The following is a 27994-nucleotide window of genomic DNA, read 5'->3' on the forward strand; positions in this document are numbered from 1 at the left end:
ATAATAAGTACACGCAGGATACTGCAAAGTCTCAGTGGGCCAAAACCAAGCTCTCCTCTTAGAAATTGTTCCAATAGATTTTGTTTTGAACAAGGTGTCAGAACAGCCAGACCAGTCTCCTGTGTACCTGCAGCATAGCCCTGGGCACAACACAGGTATAAGACTAACTCCATTTGGGAAAAAAAAGACCCTGAAAGAGCACAGATAGGACTCTACCTTGTTACCTTTATGCTAGGCGAAGTGATTAAGGTTTCTGTGGGATAGTTGCATTTTAGAAGATTGTTCCCATTTTCTCGGTACTAAGTAATTACAAAACCTTCCCAGACAACGCCTGTTACACCAATGTGAATAGCATAAAGCGCAGCCACTTTTTGCTGGAGCAGGACCCTGGCTCAGGCACACAATGCCCCACAAAAGCAAGAGGTGCAAACACCGTTCCTGCTCGTGCCAAAATCTGAGGAGTCACCTTGGGCTTAGAGGGGCTGCCAGCAGCAAGCCAAGCCCCCCTCACATTTCTCCTGCTGCTGCTGTGTCTGGCAGTGGCAGCCCCAGTGCTGAAGTTCCTGCGTGCTCCCCAGGGGCCAGCGACAGCCCCAACACACAGCCTGCAGCTGGGCATGGCCCCATGGGCCAGTGTCACCTCAGCGGCAGGACTGTGGGCACAACACTAAGCAGCCTTCCCAGGACTCATTCAGGTAGGAACCACAGCGGTATCTTTATCACATCTTTAATACAAGCTGGCTGTGGGCTTCCCGCTCCTCCTCTCACCTTACAGTACCTGAGCTGATGGTTTCTGTCTCACAGCAGGGAAAAATGTGTCCTGCAGAGCAATAAACCCCTGGTTCCTCTGTGTGTCTGCACAGCTGGAAAAACATGGGTCCAGGACAGCTTCGCTTTTTGCAACACAGCGCAGCAACCCAGGCAGGCTCCGGGGGTCCCTGGAGGCTGATGCTCTGTGCTCATTGCCTCTGCGAGCTCATGGCAGGCTGGCACAGTGCTCCAGCCCCCCCAGTGCCTGCCTCCCCCTTGGGGAGTGGGGTGTAGGCCTGGCAGGAGCTGCCAGTCTGACAGGCTCTTGGGGGGCTCAGACCCAGTGTTCCAGCATGGAGCAAGCCCCTGTCTCACTGCCATAGTTGTTTTCCTGCGGTCCCACAGGCACCTTCTTGCAGCCAGTGAAAATTCAAAATGACTCTTAGTGAATAATTAATTGTCCTCATCCTGAATCATCTTTAATGAATGAAAAGGCTGGAAACCTGCTGGGCACAAGAACATGGCTTTGTGATTGGAGCACAGATGTGCATTTTGCATTTCTGCATGTGCTCTCAGGTAGAGATTCTGGGGCTGCAGGTTGAAATCCCTGTGCATTATCTCCTCTTGAGACCCAGAAACCTGAAAATGCTGCAGGAGAAATGTGCATTTTCATTGAAGATGTCACATGTGTCACAAACTGGGCACTAAAAATGCATTTCCCTGTGCAAAAGGCATTTCTGAGACAGGTACAGAGAGAGGAGTCCAAAGAAAGAAAACAGGCTGAGCTTGGCAGATACATTAAGTGACTTCTGTTTCAGCACAGGTATTTGGAGCTCCCTGAGCCACATGCCCATTTTCAGGGCAGCTCAGGGAGAGGGGGCTCTCAGCCACCCACCAGCTGCCATCACTGCACTGGTTCTACAAAAGAGGGTTAATCTGAGCCTGCCACCAGCGCTGCAGAGTGCATGGCCCATTTATCCCTGCCCGGGCTGCCGCAGCGCTGCCAGCTCTGCCAGGGATTTGGCTGCCGACTGAGAGTCCGAGGCTTAGGGAAGGGCTGATGACGGGTTCCAAACCTGTGCAGCATTCTAGCAGAGGCAAGTGTTCAAAAGGGAGCAATGAATTCCTTTGCATCTTTGCAAGACAAGATACTAATTTAAGCAGAAAAACATGCCTTTAGGAGCTCACCTTCCCCACCCTGTGCTGGGCTTTGTAGGTGGTGGCAGCAGCCCCAAAGGCTGTAGGGGCAAAGGGCAAACCCACTCCAGCTCCCATCTGCAGGCAGCTCCCTGCGGCCATGGGAAGCATCAAGAGGATGCTGTGGCTCCTCATTAAACCAGGGTAAGGAAGGAAAGGCCTTGGGCACAATTACCTTAATGAAGCTGGCAGCTCTGCATACTAACAGCACCTGACGCCTAGGGTTTGAGGCGCAGCTGCACAAACACTACCAAAAGCACTTCCAGAGCCCTGTAAAAGCATAAGCACACAGCAAAGCAAATACCTGCCTGAAAGGAGCCTGGATACCCACGCTGCAGAGCAGGTGGTGAGTTTGCCTCTTAATTAAGCATATGTTCGTGGAAAGCATCTGTGCACTGAGAAGCCTCAGTCTTTCCCTGCTTCTGCAGAAAGTGGCTGGTCAGTGGTCCCTGCCAGCAGCTGCCTCCCGGGTGGGTAATGATGTGGGTGACATTGGCCTTACTGCCCACGGGAGACCTTGCGTGGTGCTGGCAGACACAGAACAGACAGCAGTCAGCAGTTGGATAGTGTGGGTTTTTTAATTTCCAGCCTTCAGAAAGCACCAGTGACTTGCAAGTGATGAAAAACTGGGACCTACAGAGGAAAAAGCACAGCGACTATTCTGGAGAGCAGAGAGAAAATGAACGCGTGTCCTGCCTGGCACACATCTTTTGGACGTGGATTTTGTTTGCGTTGCACATGGCTGCAGGTCAGGCTGGCGAGCTCAGGGAGCACTGTGACATATGGCAAGGAATGTTTTAAAGCCATGGCTGCTCCCACCCTGCTCAGACCCCATTTGCAGGCGGGAGGTGAGGAGGCTGCTCCTGCATGGGTTGAGCGAGCTGTCGGCAGCATTCGATCGGCTGCCTCGCTGCGGGATTTTCTGCTTCGTTATGGAAATGTACCAGGACACATTCAAGTTCAGTCTGGCTGTCACAGGGCATTCTTCAAAACTGGCTTCATGGGTTTCTCTTTCCTGGTTTTCACAGAAATTCACACTGCAAATACTGCCCACCTGCATCTCTGCTCCCCATATTGTACATACTTTTGTTCCCTACACTGATATGTAGATATTTCAGTGTCAGAAAAAGCAAAAAGAGCACAGAATTTTGCACAAATTATTCACTCTGATAAACACACAAAGCACTTTAACAGGTATCATAAAATTACATTAAGGGCTCTTTTCAGTTCTTTATTTTGTTTCACTCCATGAATATTACAGTACAGACAAAAACCATGAAATAAATAAAAGGTGGAAAACATGAGCTGATATTTTAAGTCAGTGGATGCCTCCAGGTGTGTCAGTCTGTATCACTACTTTTCAAGCTTGCTGAGGGTTATCATTAAAAGAAAAGGCTCACACATGTATCTAAACTAGGCTATAGTTTGTAAAACTAGCAGATTTGGATATGTATCTCTTGAAAGTTTCAAGAATAAATAGAAATTGAAATCCAGTAAAGAAACCGTAACCCCAAAGTTAAGAATATTTTATAAAAAAAAATTTGGCCATGCTTTTCTGTCATGTGAAAATATCTGACATTCCCTTCAAGTGGTAGAAGCTGGGCACGTCAGGGGCTTGGCTGAAAATAGCTGGGTGCTCAAAATTTTTCTATTCTAGGGATGATCACATTAACTGCAAGAATACTAACTATAGTCCAAGACAGGAGTAATCTTGGTGCTTTTTATGGGATATAAGTTTAACTGGAAAGTCCTGTGGAGGATGGGTTGAGATGGAATGTTACTGAACCAAACTGAAGGTGTATTTGAGCTATTAGCAAGCACATCTAACTATGATCTATTAATTTTGGATGACAAAAATAGCCAAAAAAATCAAAATGCTTGAACTGCAGAGTAATTTATACCAGCACACTAGCTGCTCTGGGTATGTGCTTATGTCATGAAGATACCAACACTGTTACTGCTGCTGGACCTAGCTCGATTAAAGAAAATTTTAAAAATCTCTGCTCTGCAAGTCCCCAGATTCACTACAAACATCCTAAAGGGGAAAAATAATACTACTACTAAAAAAAAAGGTAGGAAGTGGTACAAGTCCAGTGATTGCTAATGCACACTCCAAGAGACAGCATCCCTGTGAGATGTTACTCACAAAGGTGACTCACCCAAGGAGGGGACAGAGGTGATGCTCCCAGCTCTGCAGTGTGAGGGACTGGTCAGGTCTCAGTGTCTGACCCTCCAAGGAGTCTGTCACTGCTGACCTGTGATCACCCAAAGCAGCATAACACAACAAGACTTGGAGAGAGGTGTAACCACCACAACTGACAGGGCAACAGCAAAGCCTCTCTTGTAACCGTGAGGGGCCAATACTCGCAGGTAGCCCTCAGGCAACAAACGTGCCCTGCTCTCCTAACAGGACTGCTCAGAGTCCCTATCCCACCACAGCACCATCCCAGGTCTCTATCTCTGCTGCCATTAGCAGCCTCTTATCAGTGGTTCAAAGGACTCCAGACAGCTACCAAGAGCTACAGATCTGACAAACATCCTGCTGCTGGGGCACTGACAAACGTCTTCTCGGTCCTGTGTGCTGTTCAAGGGATTGGACCACATGATAGATACCCTGTATTCCCATCCTTCCAAAACATACCCCACCCCTGCCCAAGCTGCAAAGGTATTTCTGCTAATGCTACCAGGCTTATGACACAGCAAGAGAGAGCTCACCCAAGCCACTAGACGCAATGGAAACACATGAATAAATACATACATGCTCACCTGCTGTTCATTTCATGACAGAGTATGATTTGTAAAGCCTCACTGCTCCTACATCCTCAAACATTTAGTGAAAAACCTTTTCCATCGGTAAAAAGGCACCCACATTTTGCCTGAGAAGCATAACATGTAGAAAATACCCTGTGGAAAGATCTTTCTTTTTTCACAAGAACTGTCAACTTTTCCCTAACAGACCAAGATTTTTATCCTTTTTGTTACTTACTTTGCAAGTTATGTTATCATGGGAAAAAACAAACCAAACCAAATCTAAATATTGTCTTCTCCTGGATCTCCCCTCTGCATCCTGCACTAGGGTAGCAGTTTCTAAATAACTTTTTGAGTCTTTGGGAGCAAAGCCAGAAAGCATGGCCCCTGCCCTGCAGACTGCTGGGCTCAAATTACTTAGTGGATTATCTCTTTATGATTAAAGGATTTTGGCTCATGTTCAGAGATGTTACAGTCCTTCCCATGAGGGGTCCTGTTTGCTAAGCTATATCAGCAATTGATGCAAGTGTAAATGCTTGGAGAAAGAGGGACTTAGCCACTATTTTGGGTTTGGTCCAGTATACTCCTGTGAAAAGCTGCCAGGAGGTGGTGGGTTTGGGCACAGGCTAGGCACAAAATAAAGGAGAAGCACTCACAGATTTGTTTTTTACCTCATCAATGCATTTGTTTTGTAAATTTTATGACAATAAAATAAAAGCCTCATGTTCAGAAGGGGTATAAGAAATAATTGATGCCAACAAAGTCATAGAATTGTAGAATACTTTGAGTTGGAATACACCCATAGGGATCATTGAGTCAAGTCCTCAGGAACCTTCAGGTGGAAGCAAAAGCAAAAACATGCATTTGTACCTCTGACACATCTTTTCTTAACTCAGCAGCTGTTCTAAATAAATATTTATTCTACAACTCTGGCTGCTCTGAAGGAATACAATAAAACACCATTTAATGAATTAATTCTAAACTAAAATCAAACAATATGCTGCATCTACCCAGCTTACCAGGAGGACTTTCAAGCCCTCCCTCACAAAACCTGGCAGAGGTGGGGCACAGCTGCTGCCCCTGTTATCCTTTCAGTCTTGTCACAGCCCAGGGATTTTCTTTGCCAGGCAGAGGGCATGTGGGCAGGAGGAAGAGAACTCTCATGCTCCAGAGCACCCATCTTCCTGGCTAACACTTTTCCAGCCCTAATGGGATGGGGATTCATAGCACTGCATGCCCTGAGCTTAAAAATAACCACTGAAGGTGGTTAGAAAGATTTATGCCTTTCAGCAAGTATCTTGCTTCCTTCCAGCCTGTATATGAGCAATCTCCTGACACAGCACAGAAACATCTTTATTTTAGGAACAGAGTGTCGTCACCCTTTTCACAAGGGCCATCCTAAACCTGATCAGGTGCCTTTGCTCCACCATTTGTCTCAAGTACCAGGCTGATCATGCAGTCTCAGTGGCCAGAGAGCTCCAGGCTGCCAGGTTGGCCAGGTCTCCACAGCCCACTGCTGGGTGTAGGTTGGAGTTTTGCTAGGATAACTACATTGCAGGGGTAAGTGCAGAGACAAGTAAGTGACCTTGGTTTGCTTCACCATGTGGCCAAATGAAGCTACTTGTGAGAGCCTCCACCTGGCATTTTGCATTTGTACCCATTTTGCCCTTCCAAGGGGCAGACAGAGCTCCCTTTAAGATTCAGGCCGCATACTGGTGAGCACTCTGAACGCGCAAGAACTTGCATTTCCAATGGAAATGAAAATGCCTGAGTCACCATTTTATCAGGCGCTGAATAAGAACAAATTTATTTTTTTCATGCCTATAATTATATGTTTGGAAGGGGCTGGAGCAGCTCTCAGAATGAGGAGGGAAGATGTTTGAGTGAGCTGTGTTGATGGAGAGGGCCTTTGGTTGGTCAGAGCAGGGGGAAGAGCAGTGCTAGGGCCAGCAGGAACTGATGTTTCCGGGCAAAACGTGATCTGCTTGTTTCTTTCCAAAGTACTTCGTCACTGCACAATACATATTTGTGCTTTGGTAAGGATCAGGAAGACTGGGCAGGACAAACCAATGGTTTTGATTGGCTTGGGGGACTTTTTGGAAAGGATGCTACATTCCTTTAATTAAATTAATCCCAGCCCAGGGCAGGAACAAGCTGGTACAAACAAGAACCATCTTCCCCATCTAAAGTACATTAACTCCCCAGCATTTCCAAGCTAGCAGACAGGCCAGGATTGACATATTTCATGTCTCATCCCTAGAAATTGCTTCTTCTCAACAAGGAGACAGAGCACAGAAGAAAAGAACAAAATACACTGCTGGTATCATTCCTGACATATTGCTGTAACAGGGTGTTTATTCTTGGCAGTTCAGTGCCTGCCACGTAGAACAACCCCTCCACCAGGCAGCTGTCAATATTGGGAAAATTGAGTTTACTCTTAATGAAAGGCCACAGCCAATACGCAGTCATGCAGTGTGTGCTCTGCATCCCATAATTAATGACCCAGGGGATATTTATCTTCTGTAGCACTGCCATGGTTCTCCCACCTCTGCAGTTATAGGTCTGAGTCACACCCCAAACTGGAAGGTACACCTAATCTTTAGATTTTACTCAGCTGTATCTCAGGATGGAGAACATTCCGGGAGCAATGAACACGATGTGAATGTCACCGGGTGTGGGGCAGTGCACCATTGCTTCAAACCCATGTATGTGTGAGCAGCTGCAAACAGGGGCAGTTCCACCCATTCCTCCCCCTGCCTCATGCTACACTTTCCTGCTGATTCCCTCCCGACAGAAGCAGAGCTTGTGTGGCCACATGATGACTCGGGTAAGGCTGATTTGATTAGAAACAATTCATTTTTTAAACACTAATAAAAAGAATAGGTTCATTTCCCATTGGCTTAACCCCCAGTGCCAGCATAGGGAGGGAATAAGAGCATGTGCCCACAGAGCATGGGTTCACAAACTCATTCCCTTCTCTTACCCAGCAATGAAGCCACTGAGGAACTACAGCCTCAGTTCCAGGCTCCTACAAAAAAGGACTCTAAGGCAGCTCAAAGATGTCTTGAGCTGACACACCCTTCAAGTCACTAATCTGAACAAGGTTTCTCAGCTTCCCTGAAGGGAATACTCTAGAGACTCATCTATCTCACTTTTTCATTCATCACATGTTTAAAACAAAACAAAATTAAACAATCCCACCTTGCCACCAATAAATGTCCCCTGTGAGCACAGGTTTCTTGAGGAGGGAGTGATAAACCTGACAGATGAGAACTGTAATCCTTTGTGCATGCCTGATTACTATGGCCATTTAAGAGTCTGTAGACATACCAGTGAGATCTGACTCTCTAAACTGCAAGATCAACAACTTAGATGAAAGAATCTCTTTTACATTGCATCAAGTGAACTTGAGAAGGAAGCAGAAGGGAATAATCATTCTCAGCCTTTTAACAAACACTTAAAAGTGGAGAGGTAAGAGATGAAAGGATATCAATAAACATATAACCAAATTAAATTTCCATGAGTAATATTTAGACATCACAGAAGTTGGCACCTTAAGGAGGAGAGAGAAAAAAACAGATCAGAAAAAGACAGAAGTCTCCATCAGTCTGTTCTCAGATGCCCATTTCCAGTGGCAATCACACTAATTGCACACACAAATTAGGCAAACGATCATGAATGTATTTTTCAAAATCAAGCCCCATTTATGTTAGTCTCACAAGAGTTTCCAATCAACAGTTTTCAATTGCAAATACAGAACAGTTTAGTCATCAAAAAGCAAAAGGATGAAGAATGTACTGAACACGAAAGGAAAACAATCTCTTTCCTCTCTTTCCCATATTTCTGCAACCAATTCCTTCTAAACATTTAAAAGAACATTTTCTATTGAAACAAGACATAAAAATACTTTGGTTTAATGAGCTCTACTATGCATCTTAAAAATACAGAGATAAAAGTGTAAATGCACAATACAGTGTTTCAAGTAGCTTTGCAGGGGCTAGTATCAGAGTATGAACATGGCTATCAATCATCAGGCATACTAACTGATACTAATATTCTTCATGGGAACATAAATAACTGTTTCAAAGCATAATTTACCCCTTCATCATTTAAATCACTTAGATGTTATAATTCACCTAGCTTGAGCAATAAAAATACAGTCTGCTTTCTCTGAATAAGCACAGTTTTAGTAAATCACTTAAGCACGGGCTTAAAATTAACTAGCTGATTGAGGTCACAGCCCACTTTGCCTATGCGTTAGCACACTGCTGCAGGTAATGTAGAGGGGATAAGCAAACCCCAAACAACAGTGAAAAAACCCTTTTTCCTGTGAAATCTACCTCCTGAGGTATCACCATTAACCTTTAGTGTGCAGAAGCTATTAACTCTAAGCCCTTTAAAGAGCAGTCTGTACTGTTGCTGATTCAGCATTAGGAGCCTTCACATTAGGAACACGGCTCTCTTTGGAGGGATGGAAGGACAAGGCACTTGTTATCTGTCACTGAGCTATTCCAGCTGTTGGCTGGCACTTGCTAACACCGCAGGCCTTGGCTTACCAGGTCATACTTAACCCTTAGAAAGGAATTGCCTTCATCTGTTTCTCTTAATAGGCAGCCAACATATTCTCCCTGGCAGGCTGCACTCCTACTGAACATTAAATATTTCTATGTGAGAAATTTGTAATGCATGTGCTTTTAATGGGAGCTTGCTAAATGGCTGGGAGTCTCAAATGCCTCTTAAAGCACAAATGAGGAATTTCAACTGTACTCTAAAATTCCCATGATGCATCTTCTGTTAAATACCTAAAATCCTCACCCCTTTCCCCAGTCCCAGTGTACAAACAGAGTAATATTAAACAGCTTTGAGACTTACAGTCCTTTATTTGTCCACACAGGTCCCAGGTTAGTCCCACAGGTACTTTGCAAAGAAGGCAGCACTTTCTCCACGGTACGGATAGGCAACAAGGCAGAGGGAGGTGTGGTGGCACCCACTGTGGAGTTACGTGCAGGAACCCACAGCCTAAATGTCACACTGAGCAACTCTCCCTGGTTTCCCCTACACTGGGTGGAGATCTTGAAAATGCAATCAATGGGCTTTAAGCTGCAGCTTATCTCACCATAGCGATGTATACTAAAAAAGGAGTTGGACTTCCATGATCCTTGTGGGACCCTTCCAACTCGGGATATTCTATGAAAGGAGCTCACTTATGCCCCACGTATCCCAAGTTTTTCTCTCCTCGGGCTGTGAGGAGCAGCATCTCACATCAGAGTGGAACCAGCTCCCCCACTCTTGCTCTGGTCCATGGGCAGCCAGCTGCCAGCACAGCTCATCAGGCAGAACGGAGCTCAAAGCATCCAAAAGCTGAAGTCGTGTCTCAAGGTGATCCCCCACGCTTCGTCACACAGAGTTTCCGGCACGGCCATCCTCATCTCCTGACGTGGCTAAATGGCTCACTGAGGCTGTGTCCACCCACAGCTTGAGAAGCCACTTTAATCACAAGCTTGTAGGAACTGACAGCTACAGAACTCATCATTTGGCCATAACAGCCTACTCACCAGCCTGCTTTCCTTTCTGTACCTCACATGACAACTGCTGTCTCTCCAGCTGAATTGACCCCACTGGTTTTGAGCCCCTGGGCATAAAGAAAAGCAATGCCTTACTTGGGGTGAGTGTGTGCTGTTGTGCTCCTCACATTACAACATGTATTTACTAGAACTGGGAATAGTTTAGTGAGAGGCAACAAGGAGATCCAAGACTCTTCAAATGGTAAGAGACAGCTTAGCAGAGTATGCTTGAGGTCCCTGCAATCACAAGAAGTGTAAGAGGAGGATGGGGTCTATTATTCACTATTTCATTCAGTACTAGGTCTCTGGAAAGCATCCACCCAAGATAGCAGGAGCCAAGTTCAAGACACAGGAAAAGAGGGGCTTCTTCATGTTAACAGGTTGGAGGAAATCCTTTCCACAGGATACTATGATGCTAAAAATGTATGTGAACTCAAGGGGAGACTGGTCAAGTACACAGAAGAAAAATCCACTGAGAATTTTTAAGTACATTGAACCATGTCTGACTCAGATTATTTTCTAAGCTGAAAATAGCTAACAGCTGGGAGAGCATTTAGGGGACATATCATAATGCTGTTTTCTTACTTTTTCCTAACTGTTTGATGTGGATGGAGAAAGACTATTGGGCTAGATGGACACTTTATTCTGGCCCAGATTAAATACTCTCATGTTTTTCTGTTAATTGATGTTACCTCCCTATGTCTTTCTGTTGGTGACCTTTTCAGACAGGTTTCCTTTTTTTTTTTCCCCCCACATAACTCTGTCCAGGCTACATTAAACCCAGTGAAGATCTTCTCTAAACCACAACACCATTGTGGATAAAGTGGAGATGAAGTAGGGAGTAAGACACATTGGCTCTTAGTCTCAAAGCTTAGTGAGTGATTACAGAAGTGCTAAAACAGAAGACTGTCCTTTGGCAGTTAGGGGAACAACATGTGCTCACCGAGTAACAAGCACATCATTCCTCTAACATTGAATCCCAGCAGCGTTTTACCAGCCAAATGAACAACATTCCCATAAATAATATAGATCCAATGTCTTTCTCTCCTCCCCAACACTGTGCTGTCCTCCCCTTCTACAGACCAGAAGCAACAAAGCAGCAGGGAAAATCTAGTGAGTTTGAGACTTGCAGTGAGTCTGGAGCTCACACAAGTAAGCAGGGAGACAGGAGTGAAAGAGAAGCGATGCCTCCCGGCTGAGTGAGGAGGATCTACCAGTCCTTTGTCCCTACTCTGGGTGGGAATCAGACCCATGCTTGTCTTCCCAGCACACTTTAGGGCAATGCATTTCCTTCTCTGCACCCTGCTAGTCCCTTGTAAAAACATGACTTTTTTACTGAAACCTCTTTTTTCAGTGGCCATGCACATAAGCAAGGAGCTCTCCCCAAGGTGCAGACACAGCCTTATGCCAGGACAGCCCTTAGCACAGACCCCGTGGCTATTCCACAAAGCAGTGTACCTGTCTGGATATTCCTACCAGTTTGGAGTTGGTTTTTTTCCCACTATTAACAAAGAAAAGAGCTCTGGTTTGGGTATTTTTATATTTAGCAGACTATCATTTAAAAAGTGTATTTCCCGAGCTTCTCTGGGAGGTGGAAGCATCCCTTGCCAGACAGCATGTTAGACAGAGAAGTATCGACCCAAAGGGCATGAACTGCAGCTGAGCAGGAGAGAAGCTCTCAGAGGAGCGCTCTCAGCAAGACCCACCACCTGCCAGAAACACCAAACGAGTGCAAAATTCATTCACTAAAGTGTTTCCTCAGGAAAGGACATGCTCCCATTTAGTTGCCCTTCTTATTCACGTTTCACACACCATTTGAAGAAATTTGATTGTTCTAACTCTAACCTTTTCTAACCTCGAAAACAAAACCCCAAATCAACCCTGAAACACAGTCACGTTGCCTTCTCGGCCAAGGTGCTGTGAACGAGCTGCAGGGCAGAAACAGATCTCCAGCAAGATGTAAGATGTGTGTCAGCCATTTAGCAGGAAGGCGGGGCAAGGAAGGTGCATTTCGCTGCTGAGCAGCCTGCAAGCATCTGGGAGCATGATTTATATTCCCAGAACTGCCTCTTCAGGTTAAGGGTGAGCACAGCAAAGGATTCATCACAGAAACTCCAGTAAACACAGAAACAGAGGAAAAAGCAAACCAGGTTTCCTTGTCTTACCCATTAAACGTTCATTACAGTTATTAGAGAGGAACACCCAAGCACAGCCACAGGACATTAAGCCATATGTGAATATTTATATACATATTTGTCTGATCAACCAACTGAATATTTACAAAGATTATAGCCTGCTTGCACTGAGCATAAATACCTGGGGAAATCAGCCTTTCAAAAACAACAGCTAAGAGTCCCTCCAGCCTCACAAATACACCACCCAGGATACCCCTGTGCTATTTCTCAACTCAAGCAGCAGGGAAGTAAAGGGCCTGGACACACTGAACTGAGAGCAAGAAGAGCACCATGCACTGGGACATAGCAAGGTGTCCCAGTCTGTCAGGGTCTGTGCTTGAATTTCACTGCTGCCATTTGACACAGGGTAACGTGCCCCTCTCTCCACCACCAAAAGGCCACAGAAGAGGATAAACAATGGCAACACTAAGTTACAGGAACTCAGAAAAGTAGTGGCAGCACACTGGCTGTCCAGTCCCACCAGCAGTAGAATAATTTTTTCTTTGGTCTGGTTTTCGTGTCACATTGTGACAAAACAGGAAACCCAGAACTTGAGAAGGAACTTGCAGCACAGAGGACGTTGCAATACCATTCCAGTGGTCATCTGTAGACACACCATCATAGAGAGGCTTGAGTATTGTGGAGTGTCATGGACATTTTTAGCCTCGTGCTTTTCCAGTTTGAATGCTCTGTGTATATCCAGCTCCACTCCCAGCACCATAAGGAAGACTGCTATTCCCTGTCCGTCCCTCCCTCCTGACATACATTGGGTCCTCCTAGCAGACTTCCCCCATCCTGAAACTCAGTAAGGCAGAGGAGGGCACACGAGACTGGGTGTTCCTGTCCACAAGGCAAGCACTGCATGTTTAGCTACATTTTTAAGCCAGTTTCACTAGAAGTTCCCCTTTCTCCATTCCTCTTTTTCAGTGCTATCAGCTCCTTATTCCACTCCCATGCTCATGCAGGCCTCCCACTCTGTCCATGTCTTTTCCACTCACTGTATGTTGAAGTTTCGAATTTAAATCAGTTCTATATGCTTCTACATGCCCACACATATGCATTTTCCTACTCCTGGACCTTTCCTCTGCAGGACCCAGCATTTCCTCTGCATCCACCCACAGTCCCTGCAGGTACACTTGCCCAGTACATGGTGCACCAAAGAAGTCTATTTGAGAAGACAACCTGAAACAAGGGCTAAAAGTTGGGAAAAAATTGACTGTCACAATCTCAGCACAGGGCAGGGGCTCTTCTTGTGTTCTCAGCAACTTTTCCTATCTCCCAGAGGACCAGCAGTCCCAGCAAGTAGACATCAGATATAAGACCCTGGGGATCAGGCCAGTGCACTCCTCAGATCAGACTCCTGACCTGGAGCAAATAGATACCCCAGCTGGTCCATACACAGCTGTGGCTTCATAAAACCACTCACTGAGAAACCAGTGAGACAAATAGAAGAGAAAGCAGAAAATCCCCACCTCAGCTCTGCCAGAGCCAAACAATGACTTCAGTCAAGTTGTCTCATCTCACTGTACTTACTGTTGCCCCCCCATCCCCTTGGCAGCACAAAGCAAACTGATTAGGACTGAGCAGCAACTGCTGGCCTGTGCACAAGTGAATTTTCAAGTGAACAAATGGCTGTGAATGCACATTAAAAGCAGGAAGAGCACACTAATAAGGAAACAATTATTTCATGGGTTTTTTTAAACAGATTTTTTTTCCTATTCCTTCCTCTTATCTGGAACAAACAAAGCTTTGAGGGAACAAATACAATTCCAGAGATAATCCACACTTTGGATCCTGGAAGCGTTTGGTACCGACTTCTGGAAAACAAAACAATGATAATGACTCACACTGGGCCCGGGGGTGGCTCGTCACAAAATTAGCAGCAGCTTCCATGCTCCCAGCTGAGATTGGCTTTGCTGGGTTGTTTTCACAGATCCCCAGGACTGCAATTTAGCACATGCAAATCGGCCCAGCAGCCAATCACGGCCACCATGCTAGAAAGGCATAAACATGCCACTTAGAAAAATGCTTTGCCATACAAAACATGATTACCTCCTTCCATGCCATTTCAGGCTATGAAATGGGAAGAAACACTATTTTTATTATTAAACATTACACATCTCTTTTCCTCCAAGGGGAAGAAGAATTATTTAAAGGCCTTTTTCAGCAAACATCTTTTCACACAATTGAAAGCTTTGTGCACTACCATTGCATCTGGGGAGGTAATCATCCCCTGTACTGGATACTCATGAGGCCACAGCTCAATTCCTGTGTCCAGTTTTGGGCCCCTTACTTGAAGAAAAATACTGAGGTGCTTCATCCAGCTCCAGAATAAATTTGGGGAAGATCTAGAGAAGAAGTCCTGTGAGGAGTGGCTAACGGAGCTAGGATTGTTTAATCGGGAGAAAGGGAGAATCAGGGGGACCTTACTGTTCTCTACAACTCCCTGATAGAAGGCTGTAGCAAGGCAAGGCTCAGGCTCTTCCTTTACCTAACAAGTGACAGGACAAGAGGAAGTGGCCTCAAGTTGCATAAGGGGAGATTTAGATTGCATATTAGGAAAAATTTATTCACTGAAAGAGTTGTTAAGCATTAGAATAGGCTGCCCAGGGAAGCAGTGGAGTCACCATCCCTTGGGGTATTTAAGACATGCAGATGTGGCACTTAGTTGAGGATTTGGCAGTGCTGGGTTAAAAGTTGTACTCAATAAACTTAGAGGTCTTTTACAACTGAAAAAATTCTATATTCTATATGAAATCTCATCAAGATTTCAGACTGTGCTCAACTTTTGATGACGTATGTACAACCTGGACTAAAATATTTACAACTAGCATCATTTTGGTAAAAAATTAAACAGATTACTTCTGGAACGCAGCATAAAGGGCTATGGGAAGACAAGTGGCTTGGTTTTGAGACAAAGTTCAGGGAGCCAGAAATAGATCACTTTCACAAACAAAGCAGGAAGATTTAAATATTTTTAATGAACAGGACTTTCCATCTGGGAACTGCTGGTTGTGATCCCTCCAAAGGGATCTGCTGTAAACAGAAAACAAGCCTACTGTCAATGATCTGTAGACAGGGAAAACAACAAGAATTTTAGGGATGATACATACCACTCATCTAAAACACTGGTCCTGGTAAGCAATCAAGCATGTGACCATCTTAAAATGGGACTAGGTGTATGCATAGAGTTAAAAATGCACTTAGATGGTTCAGTGAACTGAGACCTGTCTCCGGAAATACTCCTTGGTCTTTCAGTGGACGTGACCTAATGACAGTCACACAGCTCTTAAGCTGAAAGCATCTGCTCTGAAAGTCATCAGCTTTAAATATCTGCCTTTGACCCTGGATTCTTTTGTTACTTTTCAAGGAGAAAAACAGCAACACAGAAGGCAGTATTTTATACACACAGTCATTCAGGAAAACCAATGGAAAAGCTGAAAAATATTTCATTATATTGTTAGTTAACATTTCCCATAAAACTTACAGTTTATAATGCATCACAATTGTAGATGGTGTTTAATCTCAGACAAACTCTTGCTCTTTTCTTGGATGAGACTGGAAGTGAAGGAAGTTAAGCTTTATTCCTTAACAAAACCATGCAAACCTTCAGGTGAGAAGTGCCAAAAACCAGCCAACCTCTGCTTCAGAGTACTGTTTATCATCCTGACTACAGGTATTTAAGAAAATTCAAATGACTCTCATTTTGCTCGAATTTGCTCACTCGCACAAAGTAAAACATTTTCCAAATAGGATTCAATATAAGTGACACTCTGGTAGGACCCAGACAAGTTTCAATATTCAGAAGACTTAGTGAATATGCAGCAATTCCAGATGCCCAGCTCTGTAACCTCAGACATCTGGCAGATAGCTATGCATTGCTAAGCCACTTTACACCCAGAGGGTTCCTGAACCTGCATTTCTTTTGAAGATTTATGAAATATTTTAATTCAAACTGAAAAATAAAATTCTGCATATTATGAAAGACTTTCCTTTGCATAACTACACAGAATTAGCTGCAAGCATTCAAAAAAGTTATATGCATATAACTAAGTTCATTATCACTTATATCTCTGGAATTCTGTATGATAGAAGTCAAGTAATTTCACCAAATAAAAACACTAAAAAATTCATTATTTCTAGCTCAGTCAGAACAGATTTTTTTACAAAGATGTACAAGCACTATGGGATTCCAGGAGGGATGCTTAGCCAATGTCTGCATAAGAGGGTTACTTCAGAATAAAGGAAAGCGTGGATTTAAAATGCTATAGCTATTATTGAGTAATACCCCAGAGAAGTGCTCCTGTTACAATAAAAAAGATTTTTCAGAGTTTTGTTTCATTCATTTCCCAGGTGAATTAAACTAAATCAGACAAAGGTATTCTTTCCACAAGCATGAATGTCAACAATAGGCGTTATCCCAGAACAGCAAAGGTACTTAATTTCCACTGGTCAGCATTGCTTTTCCCAAACTACAAAAGAAGAAGAAAGAGCCTGAGCAACATATGTGCAGGAATAGTGGCAGAGAATAGCGGGTAAGACACCTGGTGTGGGCAGGAAAAAGTGCTGAAGACCCTCAGTCAGATCCCAGTGCTTCTCAGCCTTGTGATCCACTCCCAGCTCCAGTTCAGCACCACTAAGCCACAGTTCCCATCTCCCACCAGCAATGCACATCCACACTCTGAGCTGCCACAGATCAAAGCCTCTCTGTGCTCCCTGAACTCAGCAAGGAACTGCAGGTTTCACTATCTGCTCCTTACATTCACAGAACTGTTGCTTCCCGTAATTTGAAGCTGAACTGTGCAGTATTTGCTGTACACTGTAACTTGCTGTTTACTTGAATAAACAGCAGCGAGAAAATTTCCAGGAACTAGTGTATGCAAATAAAATGTAGATAGATGCATAAATGACTGCACAAGCAAACCAAGGAGTGCCTGTTCTGCTCATAAGCCAAATACTATTCTTGAATATGCAATTGTACCTCCTGTGCATGTGATTCCATTTGCATCTGCAGATGTCTTGCATGTGCAGACACGTTATGACAGTGCCCCAAATAGTCTCAGGGCAAATGCAAAGATGTGTATGGGCAGCAACAGATTAGCTAATGGCAGAGGCACAGCCTGACCCTGCCTACCTAGACAGAATGCTTGTTCCTGTTGCCCCAGATATCAAGTTTAGTGTTGTGATGCCTGGAGAAATATAAAGACCTACTGTGCCAGACATCATTTTAATTTGCCATAAAGCCAGCATCAATCAGCATATTTCCAGGAGCATCTCCAAATTTCACCAGTGTGAGACTCCAGTGGAAGCCAAGTTCAGGATTTACTTTCAATATAAGCTTAATTTGTACTGAAGGCATCAATTTGCAAAATAGGGATTTAAATTGAGAAGTACTCTTATGACTGTTTGAGAATAGATCAGTCTCTGGATAAAACAAAACCTCTACCACTGAAAATAAAGCTGAAAGTGCATTGCTGCTGAATACTGTTGCTGGTTGACGTGAGAAATATCTGTAGTTTTAGCAATGATGCATCACACAGGAGAGTCTGTACAGGAGCCAAGGGAAGGACAGGCATGAGACAGAATCACTCATAGAGCCGAATAAGAAATCCTTATGGAGGAAGACAAACACTCACTGGCAGAAATCTCCATGCTGCTGTAAGCAGTCTATGGGTACAGGGCCTTTTGCATCAAAGTGGCTGCAAACCAAGTACAGGCCACCCAAAATATTTTTTAATGATTCTCTTCACAGCTACAACAACAATACAGTTATTATTTCATGTTTACCTTGAACTTAAAAGTGTAGTAGATATCTCTTTCATAACATTGGCTAGGAAGCCAAAAGCAAAAAAAAAAATCTGGACTGGCAAACCATACTTCCTAAGCAAAGGAGAAAAAAGCATTAGTAGATAAAATAAATTAAAGAAAAACACACTTAACAAAATTAACTGTTGCACCATCAAGAAGGGAAGTATCTCTGCACATGCAATACAGTCAGCTTGCAAACTCTGAAACTAAGATAACAAGTGAAGCACCTGAAAGATGATCCAGGATGTTGCTGTGCTAAAATACTTGTAAAGAAATTAACAAAATAATAGGATAAATTTCTTACTCGTCATTGCTATGAATTACTTGCACTTTTGTGGTGGCTTGAAGACCCATTGAGCCCCATTTTGCAAGGTGCTGTTTGAACAGGTACTTGTCTGTACAGCCTGCTCCTGCACACAGTAGGACAACACCTGCACACCTCAGAAGTGGAGTATCAGAAAACAACTAGGCTAAAGTTAGCTAAAATAAAGAGGCAAGAGGTCTTCGCATAAGAATTACAAAAATCTTGCTAATGTTTTTGCTGACACCACAACAGAGCTGTACAGTACTGTTCAACTACCTTCAATATCTTACTGTTTCTCTTTAAAGCATCATGCATTAGCTTCTGTCAGAATCAGGAGTGGTCTAAGGCTCTGAGTCAGCACAACACACAAATATGAATCTGACTTTAAACGTGTGCTTACATCCTTATGATTTGTTTGCATTAAAGAAAACATGGATATGAGGAAGGCAAAAGGCTTGGTCAATCTGCCAGAATAACTTCAGATCAGAGAATCAAGGGCATGTAAGTAGCTCACAGCACTCTGTGCCACTGCTGTTGTAGACCATGTTTCCACAGTCCTTCCACTCCCATAATTTTATCATCCTTTTGTTCGTTTACATTTCTGACTAGCTTGACCCCACAGTTTCATGCTGGGCACAGCACTACACCTTTAGGGTTGTTGCCAAAGTATACATCTGTCTCCTGGGGCATGGTCACCTTTTAAAGAAGTACCAAGGAGATTTCTCCTCCAGCAGGCCCAGCCCACAGTGACCCCTTTGTAGGTGGAAGCTTCCATTTTTATTGCACGTTTTTCAAAAACATATAGCCCAAGCTTAATGGAAAATGAAAAAACACAGCCAAGAAAAGGATATGTGTTCTAGCACCCTGATTCAAAGCAACAGACCCCAGTGGAGTGCTCAGTCTCGTGGTGGCATGAGGATAGTATCTGGAAAATAAGTTCAATTGGAGGTAACAAAAGGAGGTCATTCCTATAGACTGTCTCCTCATAGCACAACATCAGGAAATACAGAGACAACACAGTGTTCAGTATCATTCATAAGAGAGGGGAATATGAAAAGACTCAGGCATCACATATACATCAAACACACTCCAGCACAGGATCCACCTGTGAAGCCAAACCAGCTCAGCCAGGAAACTATTAGATACTATCATCAACTTCTAGGTCACTGAAGTTACAACCTAGCACTCCATGGCCTGAGCACCACCCCACTTTTACAAGTAGTTTATTGTTCTCTTTTCTGCTCCAGCTTTCCAAAAGACACAAAACAAACACTCACACATAGCACTACAAAGAAACATCCAGTATAGTTTCTCACTGAAAAGAGACTAATGTGTGTAATGCTTCCAAGTGCAGCCACAATTTATTCTATTTATTTACCATATTGTTCTTCAAAGCAGGGCAGAACATGCTTCGAAGGGAAGCCAGTGCTCTCTCCCAAAGATTTCCAGCATGTCCCCTGTTGCCATGAGCTTGTCAGAGACAGCAACTTGCACACACAAGTGTCATGGGAGAGAAGAGGCTACTGAGGCATAAACGGGTGGCTGTAACCATTAACAGCTTTTCCTTAGCAAGGCCGTAAGGGAATCCAGGCTACCTCAGCAACAGTGTTCCCCCAAGAATAGCCTTTCTCTTCAAGAGACGACACCAAGTATTTGCATTGGAGACATGGACATTTTCCGCTTCTAGGACTAAGATCACGCAAAAAACCCCAGCACAAGCATTAGGGAAAAAGACTACAAAAGACATCCTTGTAAGAGTCCACTTAGTAGCTTCTACAGATCATAATAATAATAAAAACAACACAGGATTTCTTTCCACAGGTATTTACCCAGTGTTGTAGAGAGGAAAAGCCAGATTCATGTGGCACAGAAGAAATTGTAGTAACAATACTTAAAATGCTTCAATGAGACCATCCTAAAACTCAGGAGTAGTATCACACCAAAACAAGACACCCGTGCATTTATTCTCCTCTTAAAAAACTGCTCAGGGAAAGTGCTTAGGATCAGAAATATTGTTCAGAAATTCACCCCACTTTGCTTCCTTCCCATCCTAGTGAAATGCTCTCTCCCCAGCAGGCTAGAAGGTGAGAGAAGAATTGGAAGTCTCCCAGCCCCCCATCAGGAGCAGGCAGGGATGTCCCTTTGCTTCCAAGCACATCCCCACTGAAAAACACATTCAACACCCTCCACCGGAAAAACACTGCGACGTTACTATTACCAGAAACACAGAGTAGGAGAGCTCTTACAGTGGGGCCACTAGCACTCTGGGGAAGGTTACCCCCATGTTGACCAGGTGGTAACGGAGGCCAAAGTTGAGGGTTCCAGGTGGGATGAGAGGCACAGGGGTGCCATATGAAGAAGAACGACCTGAGCGGGCTGGAGGTGGGATGGGGAACCGTAATGAGGGCCATGTGTGAGGTAGGAATCCCTGTGAGGACAAAGGACCCACGTGGGAGGTCTGTGTGGGTGGGGGCTCCAGGCGGAATTCAGCACAGGGTGGGGTGGAGGCCTCGGGCAGTGGGGGGCCGGGTTGGGAATCCATCGGGTGGGGCTGCTGGGGCGGAGGGGAGCCGGGTGCGGGACAGCGAGTTAGCGGGGACTCGGTGCCGGGGATGCCCGGCGGGGTCAGCACCGCGGACAGCTCCCGGCCCAGCCCGGCCACCTGTGCGCGGCGCCGGCGAGGCGGAGGAGGCGCAGGGCAGGCCGGCGGGGAAACGGGGCCAGCCCGGGCCGAGCGGCGAGGCGAGGGCGGCGGGGACAAGGACGCGCGCTCCCCACCTGGGCTGTGGCTGGATCTCAGGCGCCTTCCACAGAGACACTGCAGCATATGCGAGCCTTTCTCCAGGAGAAGCCCGAGAATCCTCATGGATTTCACTTTGTGGCGCCCTCCCTCTCCTCGGAAAAGGGACCGGCCCCGGAGCGGCCGGCTCTCAGCGGCGGGGCGCCGGGCCCCCTCGCCGCCAAACTTCCCGGCCCATCGCCGCGGCCCCGCCGCGCCCGGGGGAGGGAGGGGGGCCCCGCCGCCACTTCGCGGGACTTGTCCGCCGGCGGAGGGCCGGCCGTGCCGGGAAGCGGGGCGGGCTGGCTGGAAGGACGTCAAGCCCTAGAAACACGCGCGGCCGGCTCCTAGCCCTGCCCCCTGCCGGCACAGCCCCCGCCGGGCCGGGCAGCGCCGCCGGGACCCCCCCGCTGTACTCCGCTCCGCTCCGCCGGAGGGAGGGAGGCCGGGCGGGGACTCTGCCGCCGCCCCCCGCCGCCCAGGACCGCGTCCCGCCGCTCCGAACGGCTCCGCCGCGCTCAAGTTGTGCGAGTCCCGGCGGAGAGGGAGGAAGGGAGAAGGGAGGAGACAGCCCCGCCGCCCGCTCCGCCAGAGCCGCCGTGAGGGGCCGGGCAGGGCAGGGTCGGTGCCCGCGGCTGTCCCCAGCCACAGCAGGCACCCCGTGCGGGGCACCGAGCGCGGCCCTCCCGGGGCTCCCGGGGGCTGGGGAAAAGACACACTTCTTGTCTTAAATCAGCGGTGCGTGCGGGTACCCAGACAGGGGTGCTCCTGAATGAACACGCTGTAAACGAAGGAGCCTCCGTATTTCCACCTACAAACCCCAAGGCGCCAGCCTCCTGCCAAGGGCGCTCCACTGAAACTCGAGGCTCCTTCTTTCTCACCCATTTTAAAATTGTCTCTGGTACAGCGCTGCAGACAAGTCTCAGGGCTGGTGCTGCACAGAGAAAGGTAGGGCACGTATTTCACATGCAAGGATGGTTAGGGAAAGATGCTCTCCTTAGAACTGTCTCCAAGTCATGAAATTACACAAAACCCACAACGCAAGGCTGTAAAGAACAGGAACACAGAAAAATTCCTTCGACAAAACAGTACTAGCATAGACAAAAGCCTTTCAAATGAACTCTTTCACCTGAGTAATCTCTAATACTTCACTAAAAACAACTCCCTCTGGGACAAATAGGAACCCTGCAAAAGGGTGAATTTCTAACTGAATTACCTTGAGCTCAAGCAGGGTTATCTATTCACACACTACCTTTCAAAGCCTTCTTGCTTTTGTTTCTGCTAATACCTGGCAGAAGTGGCCAGGTGTCTCTGACCAGCTCATGAGATGGACATTTTCCAGAGCGTGCACTCTAGGATGTAAGAGGCTTTTGGCCAACACTTCACAGGGATGCAAGAGTGGGGATACAGACTTAGATGCTAACATCTACATCAGAGTATTGAGGCACATAAATCAGGCATAGCAAAAGAAATGCTGTTCAGGTGTGACAATCTATCAAGCATTTGTGGCAAAACCAATATTTTTGAAAGCACCTCAAGTCTTTCATGCCCTCAATAAATACTCCCCAGTTTCAGTTTTACTCTTTAATAGGAAAGGGCAAAAAAAAAAAAGAAGAAGAACAGTGAAAATGCTAAATATTTCATGAAATGGTAGCTCTTATTTTCCAGTCAACTCTATTTCATATGCTCAAAAACAGCACTTAGCGAGAAGCAAAGCCGGTGGCATAGAGTTCAGGACTGTTAGAAGAACAGAAGGTATTGCTAAATAATATCTGGGATTCATGCTAAACTCAGTTTTTGTTGTCTGCTGTGACTTGGACTGAAAATTCATCACTCTGTCTTAATTTATAAGCTATTTTAGATGGACCTTGCACATACACCAAGTCACAGCAAATAGCTAAATGAAACTACCCTTCTCCATCTCCACATCCCCTGTTACCCAGGATCAGTGCTCCATTGCACTCCTCAGCAATCCCTGCTCCACATCCATGACGAAAGACTGCAGTGCCATGTCAGGGCAGATACCAAACTGAGACTACAGCTGTTACCATTCCCCTTCACCCAGAGCTGTCCTTCAGTCCTCTTCTACACCTGATCATCAGACAGCAAGCCTGTAGCCCTGCTGGAACATGGCCAGAAGTAGTTTGCACAGCAAAGCTCTAAAACAGAACTGGTGATTCTCCGGTACTTTGGTAATAGCACAAAAAATAATAGTCCTCTTTTTGCAAATGCATCAGCAGCATGTTTGAGATGAGAACAATTCTGGATCTGGCAGATCAAGGACAGTACAGTGAGATCCAAAGTCAAGGTGCCTTCCTTGCTTAGCAGCCAACATGGAGCTGTAAATGAGGGGGCTCTCATTTAGAGATGCCAGGACTGAAGTGCAGCACTGGTGTGAGGGAAGAGTTGCACTTAGATGTTAAACATATCAAGCTCGTATGGAAACAGGCAGATTTATTATATGAATGTGCAAGGACAAGTGTGTTGGACATCATATAGATGTTTGTAAGAATAAAAAAATGAAAATGCGACAGGTAGCTGAATTTCGAGACCTCTGTTCATTAAACTAATGCAGTTGTTCTTGGAAAATCTCAGAACAAAACCACTTATAAAACATCCCCATTTCTTGGGGAAGTTTCCATCAGCTTGCAGCAAAGCTGATAATGCAGCATTTGTGGGGTGCACTCCAAGGGGTCAGTTCCTGACTCACATCAGAGGAAAGGAGGGGAAACTCAAACCAGCTAAAAGAAAGAATGCTACCTGACATTTCTGAAGAAGGGCCTTAAGGACTGCAACAAGCACACGTTGTTTCAAACTGAGTAGGTTTAAGTAAGTTTAAACAGCAAAATTGAAGCATAAAAATGGCAAAGGAAGAACTGTGATGCATATGACTCAAGTGTTTACACGCTACAAAATACTCAGTAATATCGTGTACCCAATTAGGTAAATCTTAACCCAGTAAACAAAGCTTAAAGAATGTGAAAAGATAAATGGAGCTGACATAAACTGAGACATTGCTAGATGTGTTAACTCATTTTAATCTGAAAACAAGGTAAACAAAACAAAAAAAAAATTTCAGTGCAGAGGGACAGCCTGTACCCAAACAATACTTCAATGGGACAGAGTGCATAAATCTCACTATAGCTCCATTGATGAGCCTGCACTACTAAATAATAATGCAAATAGCATCTCAGAAGTTGCCATGAAAATGCTACACATATTTAAATTTTTAGCCACTGGTAGAACACAGGTATTAGAAATGATAGTGTGCTTGAATAAAAGGGATTGCATTTGCTGGAACACAAAGAAAGCTGTGAAAGCCTCATTGAGGTCAGAAGACATTTACAGGGAACACAGTGTCACGTGTGTTTCTCTCTTATTAAATTAAAATGCCATTGGCCTTCTGAAGCACTGAACAGAAACGAGAATATGTTTAGGATTATGGAATTTAAATTAATACCTTCTACTAAAAAGAGGAATGTACTGCGCTCTGATCAGAGAAAAAAATAAGGTGATTTAGCCGACAAGGCTCTTTGCTAGGTATTAAAATAGCATAATATGTATGAGTTCACCAGTTACAAAAGCTGAAAGAAGAGACTAGCAAGGAAAGGTAATTTCCTTGTGTTCATACAAAGGCAGTAATAATCTTTCAAGGCTCTGGGTCCATGCTGTTCTGTTTTCACCCATATTGACCAGCAGTTCTTTGAACATTGTGACTGTACACAGACAAACAGCTTGTGCAGGTGGTGTTATTTCTGGTTGGTTGATTGGTTTGTTTTTTTTGCAAGTCTCTGCCCTTGTTGTATTTTCTGGCCAAACACAAGCGGATATGATGAGAAAGGGCCCATTAACCTCAAGAGCTTTGTCCAAGCTGGTGCTGATGCAGATGTTGGACCATGGCCCTCTCTCTGTAAATTTACAAAACTCCTCTCACTTGGTGCTCATTTCTTGATGCTCAGTTCATTGGTACATATGTGATCAGTGATGGCAGAGAATCACTCCACAACACCTTTCTTTGCAAGAGCCATTTGAGCAAAATCTACCAATGAGCCAAAACTTACAGCCCTTTCTAGCCCCTGTCACCATTGTGCTCTCTAAGTGTTTCTGGTTACCCTTTTGCCTTCTCCATGAATCAGAGCACTGCTGACAAGGAGGGATGGCAGGGTCTGCTTCAGGGACATAGCAGCCACATCCAGCTTCTACTGCACCCAGCTCCACCAAAGCACAGCACAATCACACCACAGACAGTGGGAGCTGCAGCACAGAGTTGGGGGGTTTGCTGAAGGTCACAAAATATATTTGTGGACAAGTAGGGAATCATCCGTCAGTCCTCATTCTGGTGATTTGAGAGGATTAGCCTCTTCCTGATCAGTGTAAAATTGCACTTATTGTAAGGCAAAGATTCTGCTGGAAACTCTACCACAGATAAAGTATACCACACACCTTCTGAGAGCAAATAGAAGGTGAAACAGAAAAAAAGAAGAGCTTGATTTTGTACATTAGACAAGAAAGACTAATTTCTCAGCTACTTTTCTGAACAAGAGCAAACAGAAACCACCAACTCCAGCTCCTGCTGGAGAGACTGACTTGGTAAAATCTCAGCACCTCTCAGCTCACCAAAGCAGGTTCCAGAGCAAAAGAAAAGATGTCCAATAGCCTTGATCATTTAATAGGCTTATCCTCAGACACATAAAAAGCTTACCATAATGAGCACTCAGAAGCTGAATTTCCTGACATTAAGAAGAAATCTAATATTACATGTAAAGAAGGCTTTGTGCATCAAATGTCTCCAGTTTGAATCAGGGAAAAGTGGTTGTTCTGAATATTTTTTCAGCACAGTGACACTTCCTCAGAACCTGAACTGAACTTCTAGGGCATCTCCAAATGTTTTGGCAGTAGTGTGAGCAGCTCAGAACAGATACTCTGGAAAAGGGGCAGCCAGACACTGCTCCTTCCACCCACTTCCACAGCCCAGCAGCTGCCCTCATCCACAGGATGTCTCACAATGTTTTTAAGAACACTTGATGGATTTCTCCCCCAAAAATATTCTATAACCATTTTTTGCAACCAGTAATGTCATTGGCCTCCTCACTATCTTTTGGCAAGGAGTTCTACAGGTTAATCATGCAGCAGGAAAAAGCCTTTATTAGTTTAGAACTCCTTCTCGATACTTCCATTTAATGCTCACCTCAACTTGTAAGGTGAGCATTATAAGATTATATTGTGAAATGGTAATTTTATGTTCTCCATAACAGTCATGGTTTTATACACCTCTGTCATCTCTCCTTCCTCAGTTGTTTCATTTCTGAAGGCACCTGAAAATGCCTGATCGGTTCCATCATTCCCAGGGCAGCAGCTACACTTCACGCTCCACTGACCTTGTCACTGTTTCCTGTGCCTTTCTAGTTCTATCACATCTTTTCTGAGACAGGATAACTGGAGCTGCACACAGTACTCAAGGTGCAAATGCTCCAGGGACTTCTAGCACGGCAGGATGATAGCTCTCATTTGCTCTCTGCACCTTTTCCAATAATTTCTGCTTGTATCTGCTGAGCTAGAACTTCCAGAGAGATTCACACTTTCTATGTGGTCTTTTTCCAGTGTGGAAATGGACTGTGGTAGCACCCCTTATAATAAGTGACCATAAATTTTATATATTATAAATATATATATATATACACGCATACACACACACACCCCTGTATACTTTAGTTTCATCAATGGGTGCATTGTCCCACACTCCTCCCCAGTTTATACTGTTGTTAGTTTAGCAGATGCTCTGTATTAAGAAATCTTTCTGCAGCTCTTTCCTGTCCACTTCTGTTTCTCTTACTCAAATGATTTTGTCTCTTCTTCATCCCCTCACTCTTCAAGATCATTTAGGAGCATGTCCAGGACTGCACAGTTCAGTCCCTCTTCACTGGCAATTTCCCCACTGATGAGACCTGCCCTTTCCTTCTTTAAAAGAAACACCCAGTGAGGGAAGCATTTTAGAAATCCAGACTTCTGCCTCACCTTTACCCAGCTGCTCCGAGAACATTAAGGAATTTCGAGAGATGTTTCTCCCACAAGAGCTATGCAGTCCCTTACCCAGGTGACCAAATCTGACTGCCAGCACCCCACAGGATGGGTGCTGTGATTTTTTTGTAGGTGGATGTAGTTCATAGCAAACCTCCAGATGTTGCCACATTTGTCCTTTGAACCTGAGAGCTGCAGAAGCACCTTCTAGGTGCACCTCCTTGCTGGGTTCAGATCCCCTGCCAGCTGTGGTTGCTGTTTCACATCTGCAGCCCTTCCAAGGGAAAACACGCTGGAAGGCAGATCTCCCCCGCCTGCCGATCCCTCCTGGCTCAGAGGTTATGAGAGAGAAAAGCAGATTAAAGGGCTGTAATGCAGCCAGCACGGGGAAGATCTGACCCACAGGGCTCTCGTAATTGAGGTTATTAATCCACGGTAGGTAACAATGGCTTTGCCTGAGGCATGACCCAAGTTTAGAGGGCAGCAGATCACAGTTGAGCCAGGCTTTTGAGGTGGGCAGCAAGCCAACCTGCCAGCCAGTAGAGCTGCTGGGCTCTACCCACCGACACCCCCTTGGCTCCTCTGCTTTCAGCAAGCAGCCACCAAGGCAAAGCCAGGGCTGGAATAGGTGCAGCTTCCAAATTCAGGATAT

General features: G+C 45.2%; 1 protein-coding gene across 2 annotated transcripts in view; it reads right to left on the bottom strand.

Annotated features, from left to right (window-relative positions):
* FGF12 (fibroblast growth factor 12) overlaps positions 1-27994 on the bottom strand; it is a 220248-nt gene that overhangs the window by 118106 nt on the left and 74148 nt on the right. The window contains exon 1 of one of the 2 annotated variants that reach the window (XM_085069406.1): positions 21324-21475. The exons of the other annotated variant lie outside the window; for it this stretch is intronic. Within the exon in view, the coding sequence (XP_084925532.1) occupies positions 21324-21411 (88 nt within the window). The 5' untranslated portion in view covers positions 21412-21475. Of the gene's footprint in view, positions 1-21323; positions 21476-27994 lie in introns of those variants that run through there. 2 annotated transcript variants of the gene reach the window in all.

This window comes from Lichenostomus cassidix, chromosome 9 (genome assembly GCF_008360975.1).
Source record: "Lichenostomus cassidix isolate B80296 chromosome 9, HeHo_3.0, whole genome shotgun sequence".
Classification (NCBI taxonomy): domain Eukaryota; kingdom Metazoa; phylum Chordata; class Aves; order Passeriformes; family Meliphagidae; genus Lichenostomus; species Lichenostomus cassidix.